This window comes from Podarcis filfolensis, assembly GCF_964270895.1.
Source record: "Podarcis filfolensis genome assembly, chromosome: Z".
Classification (NCBI taxonomy): Eukaryota; Metazoa; Chordata; class Lepidosauria; order Squamata; family Lacertidae; genus Podarcis; species Podarcis filfolensis.
Window position 1 is genome coordinate 11836931 of NC_139617.1, and position 20370 is coordinate 11857300.

Genomic DNA, 20370 nt, shown 5'->3' on the forward strand with positions numbered 1-20370 from the left:
TGGCAGCAAAGCCGGCAGCAGCCGCTTACACGGGAGGAGGGACGGAGCTAGCAAAAGTCCGTGCGCTCTCTAAACAGAGCAGTGAGGCTGCAGAGGGATGGCAGGAAAGATAAAATTTAAGCAACCAGCAGCAAAATAAAACCAACCTCGAGCTCTGAGCCAGCGCAGTGAAAACCAGGAAGTAAAAAAAAAGGCTGGGGAGGGCATGAGGGAGAGGGGGAAACTTCGCAAATCCCCCCCCCCCCGCGTCTCAGCTGATCCGCGGGACGGAGCAGCTTATTTTCAGGCAGGATAGATTTGAGCATTGTCTGGGTCCTAGTGCCCCTACCACTTTTTTGTGCTCCATTCTATTGCTGCTGGTGGCTGCTTATCATTCAGGCTGCAAGGAGGAGCGCTTTTACACAGCTAATGGCGAATCCCCTGCAATCCAAGTCCTCCTCACTTGCTCAAATCTATTCTGCCTCAAAACAAGGAGCGGAAGGAAAAGGCTGCAAACTGTTAAATGGAAAAAAAAACCCAGGCACAGGGCAAATACCTTAAGTATACCTTTAAAGCAACAGTGCTCTTCCCCCCCCCCCCGCTCAGCTCGCAGAAAAGCTCCTTCTCCACACACCCCACGCGTGCTCCTTGTCCCTTGAGTTCTTTTCCTTCCCTCCCCACTTAAAACGTGGTTACAAAGCATGGATCCACATGGATCCTCAGGATTTTTGCACTGGGTCACCCCAAATTCACCATCAGATCACATAGCATTTCCATGGCTATAGCCTGCACCAAAAAACACACACGCACCCACTGTTTCATGGGGCCGCAATGGCGCAAAAACGTTACAAAGCATGGATCCACATGGATCCTCAGGATTTTTGCATTGGGCTACCCCAAACTCACTGTCAGATCACATGTCTGTGGCCACAGCATGAACCATAAAAATCATACATCCACTGTTTCGTTTAGAATATTTTTTCCTTGTTTTCCTCCTCTAAAAACTACATGCGTGTTATGGTCAGATGCGTGTTATAGAGCGAAAAATACGGTAAATATGCTCAGTTTTTCTCTGTTTAAACTGACTGGCCTGGCATTTTCCCAGTTTATATTCTCCACATACTTATATGGTTTTTTCCCCTGCAGGGCAAATAGCTTCAGGGAATGAGGGAATTTAAATCGTAAAAAATACATGAAGAGAGTTATCAGATTTTCCATACCTGGCACCAGTCTCACTTGCTCACTCACTCTCTCGGTCTCTGTCTCTGTCTCTCTCTCACACACACACACGCACACACACACCCTTCATGGCTGCTTTTAAACAAAAAAAAAATTGTGTGATCTTGTTCAAGGATCTTCCATATCCACCTAGTTTAGTCTTCACATTCTGCATTTCCCCAACTTTTGGGTTTTTCTTGAAATAGCATTCCCCACGGGAGCCATTCAAGAACAGAAATCTTTACCCGGGCCCGCTATTTCTAACCATATGCAATTATTCCCCAGGAGAACCTATTATTTCTGGCTTTTCTGAAGTACAAAAAAACAAAAACCCAAATAAAATATACTGGGAGCAGAGGGTTGCAAGTTTAATCTCGGATATATCCATAAGCAGACCTGTAAGTCTCCTCCCTCACCTGTCAAAGCAACTTTGCCCCTTCCTAATGAAACCATAAATGTTGCATCCATTATCATCTCATACTGACTGCCACACCTAAATCAGCGTACTCCCCATTCTTTCAAGAACCTATGAGCAGCCCTGCTAGATCAGGTTGATGTATCCTGGTTTCCCTAGAGGCCAGTCAGATGCTGCTCAGAAACCTGCAACCAGGACCAAGAGCAACAGACTTCTGCTATTGTTCCCTAGCAACTGGTATTAATTAATACAGCTATCCCCCAAGAACCTGTCTAATGCCTTTTTAAAGGCAACAGCCATCGCATCTTGCAGCAGGGAACTCCATAAATTGTTCTAACATGTTTCTGAAGTGTTGTGTACTATTACTGTTGGGTGTTGGGAAGAGAGAATGGCTTACTGGATAGACTATTTAGATTAAGAGGGAAGGTACAATGTGGGAGGGAGGTCCAAATGAGATTTGTCAGTTAAAAACCAGTTGATGGGACTATCAGGAGGAGATGGAATTGCTGGGTTCAGCATTCAGATTTACAGCTTCTAGGTGATTCTGGGTCAGACAAATCTACCTGCATTTTTAATTTTTTAGGTTACAGCACTGGCCAGGTCTGCTTTTCACCCAACCCCAAAGCAATCCTAGATTTCTGATTCAGGAGATTGCTTCCGAAGCCACTAGCTGCAGTAAACTTGCCCTTTGAAGGGCAATCCTTGAAGACAACACAGAAGTTTCAGCTTGTGCACGTAGATGGAACTGCCGCTTGCACAAAGAATAAATGCTTTTTCCAACTAAAACCCAGTGAAAAATAGAATAATTAAAAAAAAAACCCATTTCATTCAGCATAGCTGGCAGCTGAGGAAAAGCATAGGGGGAAACGCATGTAACTGCAACAATTTGGGACAGAAATGCTAGATGCTGCTTTCCTAACAAGCAAAAACTCTTTAGAAAAATATGGCACAAATACATTATAAAAGCTTAAGTGCAATCAGGGGGATTTAATGAAGTGACAGGAGGGAATAATCGCATCAAAAGTGTTGAATCATTCCAAGCACCTTGGTAAAAGACAAGGCGCCCCCCCCCCGTTGCTCATATGCCACAGTGGTTATCAAACTTTTTTGCCTTCAATATACTTTCGATATTGATCAGACTATTGAAGAATGTCTACCACAGAATAGTTGTAGAGGATTCTAGCGCATGTTCTAGGAGGACTGACCATGTGGGGGCCTGAAGTGCCCCAGGGATGCCCTGCTTTAACTGAAAGTGTGACCTTGAACTAAACAATATGGAAGAAGCCCCAAAAAGCTTTGTAGGGCTTCCTAGAACACAGTCCGAAAACCAGTGGGCATATTGCACTAAAGCAGTGCAGCATGTTGCAGTAGCCAGGTTTGCACAATTCATACAGGGCTTGCAATGCATCTTGCGGTGCTAATGAAGGCAGGATCTACACAGATATTTAAAAATGCTATAAAAAACTCCTATATACCTATATATCCAGTGCTTTTTTCCTAAAAAATAATGTTTAGGGATACTCTCATTTTCCTACTCATATTGAAATACTGCTCCACAATGGGGCCAAACTTAGATTCACAAAATGTTTAGGGGTATGTGTACCCCTGCATACCCCCCTCCCAGAAAAAAGCACTGTCTATATCTAGAGAAAGAGAGAGAGATCCCAATGCAATTTACCATTGACTTTGAATTGCAGCGCTACAGCACCACCTGGTGTCATATTTTTATAATGTACTCCATGTTATAAAATTGTCACAGCTGAACCTGCAAAAACCATTATTTTTTATTTATTTTCTGTGAGTGATTGAAAGATTCAAACCTTTGCTGAAGAGTCCTTGAGTTCGCTGAGGTTGTCCTGTAGAAAATGAATGGATATGACACGTAAGGTCGCACATTTCTCAGAAACTCAGGAACTTGGGGAAGCAGGGCCATACCCTTGAAACAAAAAACAGCTACTCCTTCTGGGAATAAATGAAGTATTAATACTTCTCATATGCACTTAAATAATAAGAACAACCTAGCTACAAAATATTGTGTTTGCCAATTAGTTTTTTTTAAAACACCCAAACCCGCATTATATCTTAATCTTTTTTTATTGAAGTGCTATATTTATAATAGCTATACAACTGGGTTGAGGTGGGGAGAGAAATTCTCTACCTTCCTGACTTAACATCAAACATGTGAATAGCATTCCCCTAAATAGCTATAAATGCAGCTATTTAAATAGACGCATAGAAAACAATACTATTATAAATGAAAACTGCAATCTTTGCCACACGTTTGCCTGGGACCAAATTCCACGGTTACCAATGGGACTTGCTCCCAAGTAAACATCCCGAGGATCAACATCCCAACTATCTTATTATTACTCAAAAACTTTAATGAAATTGTACTACTCCATCCAGCTGCTCTACACCTCATGCCAACGTCTTAAGAAAAAGCTTTTTTTAAATGTTGGCAAGATGGCGACACACCCACATAATCCATCCCAGTTTCTCTGATGACGCATCGGTAACTTACAGTTTTAAAGCTTCAACGTACTGCAAATTCAAAGATTCCATGAGCTTAGTTGGTTTAGAAATAAAATTATAAACATGGAGCAAGGAATTGCTACCCTGAGTCTTCAAGAAGGCTACAGCCATGGTTTTGTGCTGCACTCGACTGCTGGGGGTTTTCTCTTTGCTGGGTGGAAGGTTTTGGCTGCCGCATCTGGCTTAAGCGTAACGCAGAGCTCAACAGGGTGGGAACCCACTGGAATATAAAAAACCTCGCAGGAAAGGTGCAACAGAAGCTGCCTGCTCACTGAATATACACAACTACAGGAGAACTGATCACCAAGGAGACTTTAAAACGGGGCTCCTTTTCAAGGCTCCTCCTTGGAAGGCACACCGTGGTATGAAGCTCATCAAGAAGCCTGGTGAATTCAGAGGTATCGCATATCCCACAATCCTCCAGGAACTCTTCAGTGCTACAGATTCTTCAACATTAGTGCAGGAAAAATAGGCTCCTCTCTCTGCGTGCTGCAAGACACTCGTTTGCTTGTAGCTACCACTGCACTCCAAAAATATATCTGACTGTTTAAAAACAGTGAGGCACTTTTTGGTTTTAAAAAAAAAATTCTTGACACTTCCAAATTCTATTTACAACATTTTTGTGCTAGGTCCTTGAAGCTTTTAATTTCTTTTTCTAATTTTTTTTAAAAAATATTTTAAAAAAATTTTAATATGAAAAAAGAGTCCACCAAACCAAGAAAAATAACGCATTTCGTAATGCAATATAAAACCTCCAATGGCTCCAGTTGGCACAAAACTTGAAGGAAGTCGAACACTGGCATTCCAAACACCGAGAGCCTAAAATGGGCGCTGCCTTCCTCAGGCTATACTAACCTTTACTGTTGAGGAATGTGATGGAGAAGAATGGGTATCAACTTTGCGACGTTTTTGTTCTAGAAAAGAGAGAGAGGAATGAACTAATTTATTAAATCGTTAAAATCAATGTGAGGCAGGTCATCAGTGCTTGGAAATTCACAAGTCTCAGATATTCAAGATGGTTTATCAATTTTATGGAGCTTTCCCACGAAAAACAAGTAATGGCTTAATCTGTTAACTGGCATGCAGCTTCCATTAAAAAAAATCAAAATCAAAACCTTCTACCCTATTATGCGTTACAGTTAAGGAAACGGAAGACTAGAAGAAAGGAGGTGAGCTTACCCCTTTCACACTCTGATGCTTCTGATCGGGGAACAGGTGACTTCAAGGACCCAGCTACTGGAGCCTTCTCTCCTCCTCCTCCTCTAATGTTTTCCTTGGATTTCACATCCTTGGTTACTTCTCTCTCTCTGGACGGCTCCTTCTCTTTCTCCTTTTCTGCAGCTGACTTTGACTCTGCATTGGTCACAATGATCTTGGATTTTTCATCCTTTGACGACTTCTCTTCTCTCTTGTTCTTTTCCTTCTCTTTATCAGACTTAGGTGTCTTTTCCTTGCTATCTCTTGCTTTGTCTTCTTTGTTCACTCTTTCTTCCTTTGGTTTATCTTTCCCATCCTTCCCAGGTGTTTTGGCCTCAGGAGTGGCAGCTGGAGTTTTCTCTTTTTTCTCCTTATCTTTTTCCTTCCCGCATTTCTCTTTCTCTTCTTTTTCTTTTATAACTTTGCTATATGAAATAAAAAGGAAATCAGTACTAATACAAAATGAGATGTTTTAATTTAAAACATCCCTCTCTATAGATTGAAAAAACCCTTTTAAGCTCTGCTTTTCCTAAACATGTTAACAAGAGATACTCTCACTTTTTAAATTTAAGTGGTGAGTGGCATTGAATTTTTTTTCTGGAGCAGTGGTTGCTTCAGTTAGTTAAGTGGGGTACCTCTCTTCCTTGCTAATCCCAAAGGGACTGGTGGTCTTCACTGCGCCAGGGATCAGCATAATTGAATTCTGTCACATCCCTACATTAGAGGCCCATAAAATTGCATTACCCCATCCCTACATGGCCTCACGGTCATGTGCACCAATGGGAAGTCTCCATTTCATCCCAAGCAAAATGGAAACATTTTAACCCCAGAATTCTGTCGTCCTTTGAAGATACAGTCAAGCAGTTCCCAAATGGCTTCGTTTTGGAATGTTCTGGCTCCCAAACACCAAAAACCCAGAAGTAAATGCTCCAGTTCGGAATCTGAACATCCAATGTGGCTTTCTGCTTGAGTGCAGGAAGCTCTTGCATTCAATCAGAAGCCGCGCCTCGGTTGTCGAACATTTTGGAAGCCAAACGGGTTTCCGGAACAGATTACATTTGACAAGCGAGGTTTGACTGTACGGATCTTTTCCCAATATAAATTGAATTCTAAATAGAAAATGGCGGCAGTTACTCACCTGTTGGAAGCATTGCCCCCATTGCTCGTGGTCAGCTTTGGTGTTGCACTGGCAGCTTTATTAATCACTTTAACAGCACCCTGAGATTTCTCCTTTAATAATTTATCTGTTGAAAGGAAAAAACGATACTGACAATGAATAAACCAATAGACTCACTGAAGTATAAAGTCTTCAAAACAAATTATACTGTGCTTAACACCCAAGTAAAATCGTATTTGTTTTACAGAGAAACAGTACGCATCAATAAGTATTTGTCAGTAACAAAAAAGTTACATTGCGGATAATAATAATAATACCACTCAGATTAACCTCAGCAATTCTTATTCATACAGTAGTTATATGCATAAAGAACTATTATGAACATTGACAGTACAATCCTATAAATGTCAAAAGTTAAATCTCAATGAGCTCAACAGGGCTCGCTCTTGGGTAAGTTGGTGCTTAACTTTTTCACCACAAAGGCGGTTTTTTTTAAAAAAAAATCAATTCAGCATTTTTTAATGTATAGCACACATGCATCTTTCCCTTCCTGATAATACTGAGCTAAACAATTAGTGGGGCAGGTTCACACATGTATGTGCATAAAGGACCAGAATTCTATCTATGAAAGAGCTCAGTCATAAAGTGTTTCAATGGAGTAATTTCTCACTCTTGCAGATCACCAGCAGTTTAGCTGATGATACAGGTATGCATGTGTGAACTGGCCCTTATCTGTACTTGTTTTTAAACTAAGAAAACATCAGTGTGAATTCCCACCACCTATACTGCTACTTTTATGGTAACTGACATACCAGTCTCCTCAGCTGTGCTTTCTTCCAGTTTAGCTGCATTTACTGTGAGTGAAGAAGTAAGCCCAGCTCCTCCGGGCCCATTTTGGACTGTTGTAGGTACTGCATTCTTGGTGGGTGGATCCTTGTGGTGGAAATCATTTTCAGGGATCATGCAATGTTTTCTACTTTTCAACTGTCCAGAATAGCTGTAAGTCGCATAAAGTGTTAAATATGCACAACACACACAAAAAAACAAACACAAGAGGTGGATAGCCGCTTGAAAAGATAAAGCAAATGATATAACTGTAGGTTGTTTAACTAAGCCAAGTTAAATACAAACATTTAATTTTGTAGAATCGCACAGCTCTCTTCAAATCAACTGTAACACCTTAATCCTTATTGTGATCCTCAAAACCTCTGCCACCAAAATATTTTCCCCTCGTTCTGAAAAGAATAACCAATCACTGACACTATGAATGAAATGCATTAAAAGTTTTTTCTGGAACATAGAAAGGAGGTTAGCATGTATAAGAATGTGGTACAAAATGCAAAATACATGAGGATTTCATCAAAAAAGTCTGAAAGTTCAATATGTACAGAATAACACTTTCTACCCTATCTTGATATTATACTTTTAATCAACTTGCTCTTATCTGCCAACTTTGTTAAACCCTAGATGTACTATCTAAGTTTATGCAAACGTTTTAAGGACAGAACTTTTGAGTTTAGTGTGCCCAAGAAGGTTCCTGACAAATAAGCCATCTACAACAAAAACCCAAAGTTACTCTGAAACCAACAGATACACAATCTTTCAAGATAAGGCAAAGTCAACCTAAAGTAAAAAGCTGATCTAGAAAAAAACCTCAGGAATGCTTTCCTTGTATTATTTAGTCATGTTTTTAAATGAAGGATTTGTTACCCCATCGCTAATGCATATAGATCAGGTCTCTTCTCTTTCTCCTCTTGGCAGATCTTATGGACTCTTCTCTCCAAAGCCTGGCCCAAGTTCAAAACTTTGGGGTACCATGGAAGGATTTTGATCAGCACTATCAGGATATTTCTGATGTGTGTATATTCGCCGGTTTCCAGGCAGTGTACAGATGCCTAGGAAAGGCAGATAAAGATGTTGCCAAGAGGCTCTCAGCAAAACTACAAAACCAACAAGCTTCACAGTGCCGTCAGGTTACCTTGGTTAACTTATAATGCCACTTGTGTACCACATGCCGAAAATTTTCATAATCTAACTGGTCAGCTTTGTTCCCACCATCAAAACCAGTTGCCCGTAATATGGTGAGGAAGCCAGGATAGTTGCCACACTCCTGCATGTACACAAAGAAGATATTTAAGCTTATTCAAGAAGCATGTTAAGATGAAAGTGGTTTATACAAAGCTATTGAAATATGAGCCTACTTGGGGGAGCAGATATTGGTATGGCTAAGGCTAGACAGGGGAAGTCAAGATCTCATGGATATATTGCTACTTAAAAAACAACGATAAGTTTTCCCCAGGCTAGGATTTAAATGCAGGCCTTCTAGAGAAGCCACTAAACATAGTTTAACACTTTACAAACAGGTATCAGTTTTTAGTTATGATACAGTCCTTCTGAATGACACCAAGCTCCTATTATCTGGGCCGGCAAAAGTTTCTACTTCCTTTAGGGGGAAAAACACCTGCAACACTGATACTTCTCTAAGTATGACAGGTTTTCAAGTGAGCATTTTGAACATTTTACATACCTTTTCATATATGGCTCTATCACTATGCCACCGAGTTACAGTATCAAGCATGCAACAGAGAAACCTCCCATATCGACTAGCTTCATTTTCAGTACAGCTGGCTACAGTATAGATTATATCAGAGAATACCTGCAAGAAATTTTTTTATTGACACATTACAATGCTATGAAACCAAGTTTTTATACTTGAAACACTGGATTTTATTCCAATAATTTGTTGAAGGAAATGAAAATGAAATCCCGAATTATCCTCCCCCCTCCAGTCAGGTTTTGATTCTTGTGTTAGTGTAACCTGATGTCAAAAAGCCTTACTATTACAAAAGTTAGAGAACAATAATTTTTTTAACACTGAAAAATTAACTTTCCTGATTTCATTAGTATCCTATGAAGGCAACAACTTTCTCAGTCTTTTAAAGCTACCAAATCATCGAATAGCTTTCTGATCCAGAAAGATTAGGATTCTTTTTTTCTTGCAACCACTCATTTCAAGTTTCCATAATATGTTTCATCTCTATTAGCGAAGGAATTGACATTATTACCTATACTCTATGAGTTACAATTCAGAGAAATACGTCTTTCAGCTAGTGCATCTTTCCTTCCTTGATGGAAAGGGTTCATCACTACTTCTCAAAGAATCATAATAATAAACAAGAGCTACTTACTCTGTCATAACAAAGAAGTGTTGAAAAGTTTGGTGTTTTCTGTTGATGCACCAGTTCCACAAAGCGAGCGCAGTAAACAGCATCAATAGCAGAAAAGATACACCGAGGAAATATACACAACTGCAGAAATTTTGTTATAGTCTCATTTTTGGTGGACTCTAATAAACAAATAAGAGGTCATCATTACGTCAGTAAAATTAATTTGCCACATGCACCATGCACAAAAAGGCATTTACATTTACTGATAAAGGGAAGAAATAAAGTGGGAGTACTTGGGTGCACAGCATGTCCTTGCCTGATGAAGCCATCAGATTGAGATCGATAGCCCTCAACCAGGTATCTCTATCTTCTCTCCAGAGGAAATCCCCCCTCCCCAATCTTGAAAAACTACTAAGAGATAAATGGGTACCAGTGATAAGACAGTTAAGCCTAAACCAGTAACCTACTTACTAAAGACAGGTTGAAGTTGGGCTGTAAAGGGGGATCCTATACCCAGTTAACACAGGATGAGAGAATATGCTATAGGAAGGGCAAAAGTTGCAAGGCTGGTACTCAATCTCTTGGGCATAATTACAATTGCATCGGCATTAGATCTGCAATTGCCCTAAGATCTGTTTACAAGTAAGGGAAACTGCCACCCAAAGTGCCAAAATTCTGCCAACTTTTGGGTCTGCATTCAAGTAATGAATTTTATATACATTACAAAAAAGTAAGAATGAACAGTCACTCATTTACAAATATTTAACAAATCATTTTACACAGATGCTGCCAAAGTCAGAATGCTGCAATTCTGTGTAAGTGGCTGGTGATGAAAAGGTCTATCCTACTTACTTGCAAGAAGCCAATTATCCTTTTCCAGCTTCAGTCTCTGCAGCACTCTTTGCACGTGCTCTAACTGCTTCTTTTCTTCTTCAAGAAGCTTGTCCTGAAGAGCTGTACAGCGTTCTTTTTCTTTTTTCTTTTTGTTCAGGGGCTACGAAAAAGAAAACACGTGTTCAGATTTGATAGTTGCGTACCATCCTGCGGGTGGAGCTGTGGACGCGGGTGGCGCTGTGGTCTAAACCACTGAGCCTAGGGCTTGCCGATCAGAAGGTTGGCAGTTCAAATCCCTGCGACGGGGTGAGCTCCCATTGCTCGGTCCCTGCTCCTGCCAACCTAGCAGTTCGAAAGCACGTCAAAGTGCAAGTAGATAAATAGGTACCACTCCAGCGAGAAGGTAAACGATGTTTCCGTGCGCTGCTCTGGTTTGCCAGAAGCGGCTTAGTCATGCTGGCCACATGACCCAGAAAAACTGTCTGCGGACAAAACACCAGCTCCCTCAGCCTGTAAAGCAAGATGAGCACCGCAACCTCAGAGTTGTTTGCGACTAGACTTAACTGTCAGGGGTCCTTTACCTTTTAAATCCTGCTAAACTGGTATTTGGGGGGAAAGTGAGCAAGCACTGTATCCTGCGCCCCACTCCTTTTCCTTACAGGTGATCTGCAGAATTTTAACCTTCCTAGATGGGCTCCTTGTGCTCAGTTCTGATTGTTGGATCATCTAAAGGAAGGTGTGTATGGTTGTTGCTTCTGTCTATGATTCCCCATTCAGTTAGGTAAATGGTTATGGAAGCCTACTTCTACCATAGTGCCCCTAGCCCCTAGCTGTCAGGGGTACTTCTCTTTTACCTTATACCATCTGACCACATGGATAGATTCAAAACTGTTCTTTCACAAAGAGCTGGCTTATTCCTTATATTTCTATTCCACAAACCATATCAACACAGATCACGAGGGTTTGATAGTCTCCTATGCAAGGTCCATTTAAATGGCTGGGAGCTGGACAGGACCAACATCTGCTGGGTTATGCCCAACACTGGCACTCCTTGTAAACCTACATACCAAATTCCTCTGCCATTATTCTGCTGCTAACAGAGCCTTGTAAAGCAATTCAATGCCAGTGGAAAGCTAATACAGTCGTGCCTTGGTTGTCGAACGCCTTGGCTTCCAAACGCTACAAACCCGGAAGTGAATGCTCCAGTTTGCAAATGTTTTTTGGAAGCCGAATGTCTAAAGCGGCTTTTGATTGAGTGCAGGAAGCTCCTGCAGCCAATCAGAAGCCGTACCTTGGTTTTTGGATTCCATTTGAGAACCAAGGTATGACAAGTGAAAGTCACTACAACTGAAAATAGTGCTATTCTCTTGTGTCTAGTCACTGTATAGCTCAATGGTGGAGAGGTCTAGAATGGCCCCAGAATTGCAGGAATGCAGTGCTCAGGCAGAATTGTACGGAATATTTTTTTTATTTAGAGAGAAGAGCAAGGTAACTAAAAACCTCAGAGCAGAAAATGTAATTGCTTTAAAAAAAACCCTATTATCTAATGCTGTCAACTGTTCTTGATCAATGGTTTTCATGAATTCATAAGATACTTAAAAACGGCAAGCGAACATACATTTAAAACGATACATACCATTTCCGGATTGTCATCAATAGCTTTCATCTGGACTTTGAGTTTGTTGACCTCCCGTTCGTAGCTACTATGTGGCACAGCAAGGTCATACATTGTCAGTGACCAGAACGTAGCATAGAACTGTGGACTGATATCATCCCAGACCTTTGGGATGTGCAAGGAGATCACCGAGTCATGAACAGGGGCCATCACAAGCTCACACGCTGTAATGTATTTGTGAACTTTCTGCTGCTGTTTGTTCCCTTTCTCAGCCTTTTTCAATTCATCATATTTTGACTAATAAAAAGAAGACACAAGTACTCAATTATCCACTTCTCAAACAGAAAACAAAATCCCTTTTTTTATTAACTCTATTAGATTTAAATACAAAACTTAGTCCAAGAAATTAAGTCAGCTAGATTTTAAACCCAGTCACTGAATGAGGCGTGCTTTCAATCTCAGCGAGGCCCCTTTAAAAGAATAAGTGGAATGACAGGTTTAATTTTCAATACAACTGTGTGTTCCGGATATACAGACTGCAAGCTAACTGAACATCTGTACTTACTGAAATGTGATGTGCATACATAGGCCGTGAAAGGAAAAATGCAGCATCGTGAGGGGTGTGGAAGTCATTACAGAGAACATCAATGGAAGGCACTCGCTTAATATAATCATCTGTGCTTAAATTGGAAGCCAAAAATCCACCAAATTGTACCAGAGTATCATGGCACTGAATAGAAAAATAGAGAAGTATTAGATCAGACTTTTCAATGAGATTTAAATATAATGTTAACCTTCTAAAAATCAAGAAAATAGCTGGAAAATCACTGCCTTTTGTAATAAACATGCAGTAATACTAATGAGAAAATGTTCCTCAGTAACAAACTTTATGTATTTCTTATGAATACTCAAGGCAACTTCAGATATGACAACACCATATAGTCAACTAAATCTGCAGTCACTTCTGAATCTGGTTAGCAGTACAGTACAAGATCACACCTGAAACAGAACTTACAGAAACTATGCAGGCCAGTGGAATCCTGTCAAACAATGTGACAGCATTATGGATGGTAACGGATTGCCATGACTGAAGCTACTTAGTTTTCCTTTTTGTAAATTTCATGAAGAACCCAAAACACAAGTAAAACAAACATCTATACCACAAAATATAAATTCAGTTTTCTGAATGCAGTATACATGGCATTTCCATGGAGGTTTGTTTAAAACAAACACAAATGTGATCATTTTACTTGCCTGATCATAGAGTTTTCCCACCAGCTTCAAATGTTTCTCTCCTCCTTCTTGAAATATCACTCCATTTCTCTGTTGAGCCATGAGAAGGCACAATGGAAGAGCAAGATCGTGGTCCAAAAGTGCATCTTTTAATCTCTGGGAAGATTTCTTAGTGTTTCTGATCTGCCCAAAATATCCACCCTGCCCAAAGAAGTAAGAAATGTAGTTAAGATACCTAAACTGAGAAAAACAGCAGAAGATGTAAATTAAGGTGTACAGTGCCAAACCCTGTCAGTAAATAGCCTTCAGGAAACCTTGAGTTAGAATGTTTCTTCCTCTCCAATTCCCTAGCATGCTTAGAGAAATTTGACATTTCTTGGCTTACAGTAGGATCTGGGGTTGAGAAGCTTTTTCAGGCTGAGGGTGACGAACTTTCTCCAGTATATGCAGGCCCTGCTTTCCAAACACAATGCATTCCAAGCATTTGCATAATGAGCTGATGATTTCAATTATTTCTAATCTGTGATCTCTCTCCCCACTCCCACCATGGTTTCTTCCTAAAACGGCTGCAGCCAACCAGCAAAAGTGAGACAAAGGAAAAACTGCTTTGTTTCATCTCTCTTCACACCTCCCTCTCTTCCATGGTTTCTGACCGAAAATGCACAAACAAGTCAAGTAGTGGGCAAAGTCTGGCTGCTTGGGTATCTCAATCAGCCATGCACTTGAGGCTTGGGCATAATTCTTTATGTTTGGATAACTGAATCTGCAGATGAGCATTCTGATAGCAGCACTTGCGTGTTCTGAAACTGGAAGGCCATGTTAAACATGCACTTTTCCTCCTTTCCTATGCTATGCAATGGTCCAAATACCAATCTTAACCACCACTGAGGCAAACAGGAAAGTTCACTGCTAGCCAGGATTTCACAACACATTTGAAGGCAGGTTTGAAATCCCTGGTTAGCAGCAACCCACTTGTTTATTGCTTTGGTAAGAAGCAAATGTTTAAAAGGTAACTGAACAATGCATTGTTTATTTGTGATTTTGGATAGTTTTCTCTCTCTATGCCATATTTAAACTAGTCCATCGTTATACTGGTGACAGGCTGCGCTTGCTCCAGGGTGGGTGAAGCATTAGACAAGTAGTTGGTGGGGAGAGCAAGGAAGCGGCCAAGCAAGCTAGGATCACAGTTTTGGTTTAAAGTAGGTGAGTGAGCTGGGTTTGTGAACTAAATGACAGGAGCTGTGTGGGCAAGTGGAGCGGGTGAGTGAGCTGGGCTTGCAGCAGTAGCAAGCTGTGGAGGTTTGGTGAGGAGTAAGGGGAAGGGGAGTTTTGTGGAGGTGGGGTGAGCCAAGTGAGCAGGTACTTGAGCCCCAGTAAAATAATAATTTAATTTAAAACAAAGAGTTAACCATATTTAAAGATGGTACCAGTTAAGAATGCTTAAGGCCAGCAGTGAGAAACTTGTGTGTGACAGAAGAGGAATAATCCTGCTAAACATTCCTGTTTAACTGCTGCTAAGAATCTGAAGTGTTACACGTAGATCAGGCACGTGAACACGCTGCTCTAGATTGCTACTAAAATTATTTCCATAGTTGTTATTGTATTAATATACCTTTCAGAGGTGTATCAATTATTCATCTACCTTAAAAAATAAATACAGTCGTACCTTGGTTTTCGAACATCTTAGTTCTTGAACGTTTTGGCTCCCAAGTGCTGCAAACCGGAAGTGACTGTTCCGGTTTGCGAACTATTTTTGGAAGCCGAACGTCAGACGGGGCTTCTGATTGGTGAAGCCGCGCTTTGGTTTCCAAACATTCTGGAAGTTGAACGGGCTTCCAGAATGGATTCCATTCGACTTCCAAGGTACGACTGTACAGCAGGTGAAACATCCTAAGCTACTATGTATGTATTTTTTGGGGATATCTATTTTTCTTTTCTCTCTAGCTTCAAACACACCTCTGCTTTCAGCTGCTCTCCACCAGTCATGGCCTCTAGCTGGTCCATTGTCATCTCTTCAGTGATTTCTATTCCAGCCATTTTTTGTACCACCTCTTTCAAAATAAGCAGGTCAAAGCTATGGAAAAGAATGAGAACAAAAATGGGCGAGGGGGCGGGGGGAAGAGAGAAAGAGTGAAACATAGGCAGGTAAAACCACTGCTCTTGAACTCTATTGAAAGTATTGTGAAAGGTCTAAGAGCCCATTACAATATCTTTCTGAAATTACTTGCACATGAAGCACAAACCACTTTGTCTCCAATCCAAGTGCATCAAGGTCAAGGTGTTGTAACAGCAACATGAACAGCAGACCGTATACATGAGCACTTCAATGCAGCTTCACAATGTAGTAGGCACTCTGTGCAATTTCCCTGGGAGATGTGAATGTAACCTAGCTGCTCGGTGCAAATTACCCAACTGTTTATGTCTTGGTGTATTTTGAATCCTAGGATCTTCATAAATCTTAAAGTTTGCAAAGTTATATTAAACACAACTTATCAAAATATATTAAAACACTCCAATGAGGGCAACAAGAACTACCAAACTGGCATAGTTTTTGAGATCTAAAGTAACCATGCTCTACTTACCTTTTCCCAGCCTTTAGCTGGTTTGCCACATACTGAAGTAGACCAGCTAGTTCTATAGGGTATTTTCGAAAAACAGCACCACAGAAGCTAGCTAAACCTAAAATAAATGGGAGGAAAACGAACTTGAATTGCTGTCATTGAAATATAAGCTTTCCTATGTCATGCACATTCAGTAACGTCATATCAATAGACTATTTCTCATGTGTCAAAAGCAAGTTATCCTTAGAACCTGTTTTTCACGCTTCTTAGTGTGCAAATGACATTCTACCTGGTCCCGCCCTCTCTTCCTGTACTTAAGGAATTGTGTCTGCAACCATACATTTCCTGGCTCCAATTTTTATTCAAGTGCTGTGAATTTACAGGCAAGTGGCTGCCAAGCTGTTGCCAACAACAGAGGTTCTTGGAGGCCCTCTCTTCTACATTCCTGCTCTTTCTGAATTGTACTAGGGGCTACTCAGGCCTATGGAACTCCCATCCTAGAGCCTTGTTGATTTTCAGACAGGTGGCTAAAGCACTCTCCCCCCCACCCCCGTAGCTATTTCAGAATTGTATTCCAGATGGCTCTGGAATACATTTGCTCTGTGTGTGTTTTGAAATGCTTGATTTGTGTGTGCGCGTACACACACACTAACAACCATTAGCCACAACATGGATTTTTTAAAATAGAAAGGCAAGATACAAATGTTTTAATTAATGAAGTAAACACGTTAGCAGGTGCTAAGTAACGAGGGGACTGCATTTCTAATTAAAAATAAATAAAACCCAAGTACTAACTTTGAAGCCAACTGGAGATTGTGGTGTCATCGTGTTTCATCCTCTCCTTCTCAGGATTAGCCAGTGCTTCAATTATGCAATCTTTGCTGAGGCTAAGGAGGAATTCTTCCCCAAACATAATTACATGCAATATTAAACATTTAATTATTTTGCTTTGTAAATTTAACAATATTTTGAGACACCTGGCATACACTACTACCTGTGATATTATAGCAGAAACCTAAAACACTGAACACTTCAGGAATATATCTCTGTGGTTCCGAAGTGTTTTGAGTTCTTGTTCAAATTTCTTTTTCTCACACACCTTTAACCACAACTCTAACAGGATAAAGTAAAGAACAAGGAACACCCTTAGGAGTATTTATTCCTCTTCTGTCAAAAGCTACAACTCCCTAAATCTATGACACATGGCCAAATGAGCAGTCAAATACGGCTTGGCTCTTAATAATTACACTAACAGCAGTTCATGAGTCTGAATATTTAGAAATTTACAATATATGATAAAGGGATTACTACTACTGTGCTACAATGGCAGGACAATTTTTTTTAAAAAAAATGCTTTCAATTATTCAATTTGTGCAAGGAGTAGGCCTGGGCAATATGGTGATAGATCGTTGAAAACCAGCTTTAAATCCACACGTGATAACCCGTTCAAAATATTTGCCCAGATGGTAAACCACTTAAAGCCAGAGGATGCTTTTGTCTCAGCACTCCCCTGCCTCCCGCAGAGGGCAGCAAATCACAGAGCAGGCGCAGGCCAGGAACTTTCATCTGGCTAGAAAGCAGCTTGCTCAGCTGAGCTGTTTAAGAAGCAACCCTGTACAACAAAGGCGCTTGCTCAGCTGAGGTAATGATTCTCATTGCAGCAGTAAAAAAAAAACTTGTGTAAGATATAACCATTGGGTAACTAGCAGTTCTAGGAAGTTAGCAAAAGGATACATGCCAAGACATCATAGTTCAAGGAAGTGAGGTATTTCAATGAGTCGACAACGGGGGTGATTAAATTATCATACTTCTGTATCTGAGACAAAATCTGAAAAAGAGCGAAAATGAGTTTCCCAAGTATAAGAAGAAGAAGCCAGAAGTCCTTAAAAACTCTTAAAAGAAACTACTGTTATGGTTTTCAATCTGAAGAAAAAACAAATAATGAAACTTCATGCACACATCTGTATTACATAGTTAATGTGTGCACTTTTCCTAATGTAATATATGAGAAGAGCCCTGCCGGATTAAGCCAATGGCCCATCTAGTCCAGCTTCCTTTTCTCAAAGTGGGCAACTGGACGCCTATGGGAATCTCACAAGCAGAACCTGAGCACAACAGCAGTCTCCTCACTTGTAATTCCCTGCAGCTGGTATTCAGGGGCATACAGCCTCCAAAAGTGGAAGCAGAGCTAAGCCATCGCGGCTAGTAGGCATTTACAGCCTCATCTGCCATGAATTTATCTCACTCCCTTTTAAATCCATCCAGGGTGACAGCCATTGCTACATATTGTGGGAGTGAATATAGGGTCTTTGAAGAAGCACCTTTTTCCCCCGTCCTGACAACACAGCTTTACTGGATTGCCTCAATATCTAGCATTTTAGAGGAAACTTATCCATTTTCTCCACACCATGCATAATACAATAATACCTCTACCATGTCCCATCACCCCCACCCCCATATAAAACACATTTTAAAATAGTCAACTTGTTTTTCAGAATAAGGTAACTTAAATGGGGCTACTAGTAAAGCAAAGGTAGTCAATACTTATCTTGCCACATACATAATCAAATAAAATGGTTGGGTTGCTGTGGCTCAGTTTTCCTATTTGTCTTCCAGATGGCTTTACGTTTTCCTTGGTTAGACGCCTACAAGAGTACATTCACATTTTAGTTCCTCTCTTTGCAGTCTTATATTCACATTTTCTAGTCACGGCTTTAGATTAATCTATTTTCCTGTAAATGTAGATAGACCTTCCCAATTCCCCCAGGAAAAACTCATGTTACAGGCAACTTTCACATACGATTTCTGTATTCAGCTTGGAACAGAGGATATAAAATACAAATAGGCAAACTGTAATGAATTAACGCTCTGGGGCAGAAAAGATTCAACAAGGTTGTAAAGCTAGTGTATAATCATTTTATTTAAGCTGGCATTATTTAAAATAGCACAGTCCCAACAGCTAAATTTTCTGACACACCCACTACTCCTATGGTAACCACCTGTACCCAGGGCCCTGGCCATCACATTTCCTTATGGGGTGGGATAATTACTCTCTTCATGGAGCAAGCTTCCATTCATGAAAAGGGAGCTGTGTTTGTGAAAGGACCCATTCCATGAATCAAATTCTCCTTCTGTAAATGGAAACTTCTTCGTGTACAGTAATTTATCTAACCATCTAATGAAACTGATTTAATATTAAATTGTAGAAGTCTTGCAGGCTGCCCAGCTTTCTAAGTTAAGGCAGTATTTTTTGTTAAATATAAATTACATTTTAGGAAGTTTCATTTAAACACGGTATTACTTGGTAATAGCAGGTAGCATTTCAATCCAATACTTAGGCTGCAATCCCAAGGATACTAATTGTGGGAGCCAGCTTCATGGAACCCGATGGGACTCACTGCCCTGCTACAATTTGTTCTACAGTCTCATCAACATTCCCCAGGAGAAAACAAGTTTCAACATAACTTACTTCATAATGTATTTGGCTCGGTCAATTGTCTGAGCTTTAACTCTCACCAGTAGTGGGTGACTATTGTATGTTTCATTCTTCCACTGCCCATAGAGGCGATACCTATAGGAGGTTCCAAGAAATCAAAATATGTATTTTATGCATCTCTTAGATAATTTGATGAAGAAATTCTGATGCCATATAGTTTTTACAGGTGATTACTCACCGATACTGGTATGGAAATGTTTTAAACATCCCCCAGAGTTCCTCAGACATGCACGCATTACAATCCATCAAAGAAAGAGAAGGAAGCAAAACCTGGTCGGTAATACTCAGCAAACAGCTGAATAGTAACTCCTGAAGGAAAGGAAAGGAATTATCTTATTTGAAGGCAAAATCAAAGGGCAGACATTCTACAACTTTATGAAGCAAAGTCTATGGCTACTAGTTTTACATTTAAAAAAGGATTACCATATTTTTCGCCCTATAGGATGCACTTTTTCCCCTCCAAAAATGAAGGGGAAATGTGTGTACGTCCCATGGGGCGAATGGAGGCTTTCGCTGAAGCATGGAGAGCGAGAGGGGTCGGTGCGCACCGACCCCTCTCGCTCTCCAGGCTTCAGGAAGCTCTGCGCAACCCTTGGGAGACCGGCGCGACTTCGCGCCGGTCTCCCAAGGGTTGCGCAGAGCTGCCTGCATTCCGAAGCCTGGGGCGCGCTGCAGAGCACGCCCGGGCTTCGCGCAGCTCTCTGCAACCCTAGGGAGACCAGCGCGAAGTCGTGCCAGTCTCCCAAGGGTTGTGCAGAGCTGCCTGCATTCCCGGGCTTCGCGCAGCTCTGCGCAACCCTAGGGAGCCCGGCGCGAAGCTGTGCCGGTCTCCCAAGGGTTGCGCAGAGCTGCCTGCATTCCGAAGCCTGGGGCGCGCTGAAGAGCACGCCCGGGCTTCGCGCAGCTCTCTGCAACCCTAGGGAGACCGGCGCGAAGTCGTGCCAGTCTCCCAAGGGTTGCGCAGAGCTGCCTGCATTCCCGGGCTTCGCGCAGCTCTGCGCAACCC

At 41.1% G+C, this 20370-nt stretch overlaps 1 protein-coding gene across 4 annotated transcripts in view; it reads right to left on the reverse strand.

Annotated features, from left to right (window-relative positions):
* LOC310754189 (THO complex subunit 2-like) overlaps positions 1 to 20370 on the reverse strand; it is a 57035-nt gene that overhangs the window by 6556 nt on the left and 30109 nt on the right. For 3 of the 4 annotated variants that reach the window (XM_083595769.1, XM_083595768.1, XM_083595767.1), the window contains exons 14-33: positions 19543 to 19673; positions 19338 to 19439; positions 18429 to 18513; positions 17603 to 17696; positions 16664 to 16744; positions 15890 to 15986; positions 15264 to 15381; positions 13329 to 13508; positions 12640 to 12804; positions 12096 to 12371; positions 10478 to 10619; positions 9647 to 9804; positions 8986 to 9114; positions 8437 to 8568; positions 8169 to 8353; positions 7271 to 7455; positions 6480 to 6585; positions 5324 to 5766; positions 5000 to 5058; positions 3433 to 3468 (exon numbers count right to left, since the gene is read on the reverse strand). In XM_083595769.1, the coding sequence (XP_083451895.1) occupies positions 3433 to 3468; positions 5000 to 5058; positions 5324 to 5766; positions 6480 to 6585; positions 7271 to 7455; positions 8169 to 8353; positions 8437 to 8568; positions 8986 to 9114; positions 9647 to 9804; positions 10478 to 10619; positions 12096 to 12371; positions 12640 to 12804; positions 13329 to 13508; positions 15264 to 15381; positions 15890 to 15986; positions 16664 to 16744; positions 17603 to 17696; positions 18429 to 18513; positions 19338 to 19439; positions 19543 to 19673 (2904 nt within the window). Of the gene's footprint in view, positions 1 to 3432; positions 3469 to 4133; positions 5059 to 5323; positions 5767 to 6479; positions 6586 to 7270; positions 7456 to 8168; positions 8354 to 8436; positions 8569 to 8985; positions 9115 to 9646; positions 9805 to 10477; positions 10620 to 12095; positions 12372 to 12639; positions 12805 to 13328; positions 13509 to 15263; positions 15382 to 15889; positions 15987 to 16663; positions 16745 to 17602; positions 17697 to 18428; positions 18514 to 19337; positions 19440 to 19542; positions 19674 to 20370 lie in introns of all 4 variants that reach the window. The other variant, XR_014543672.1, reaches the window with a different exon arrangement.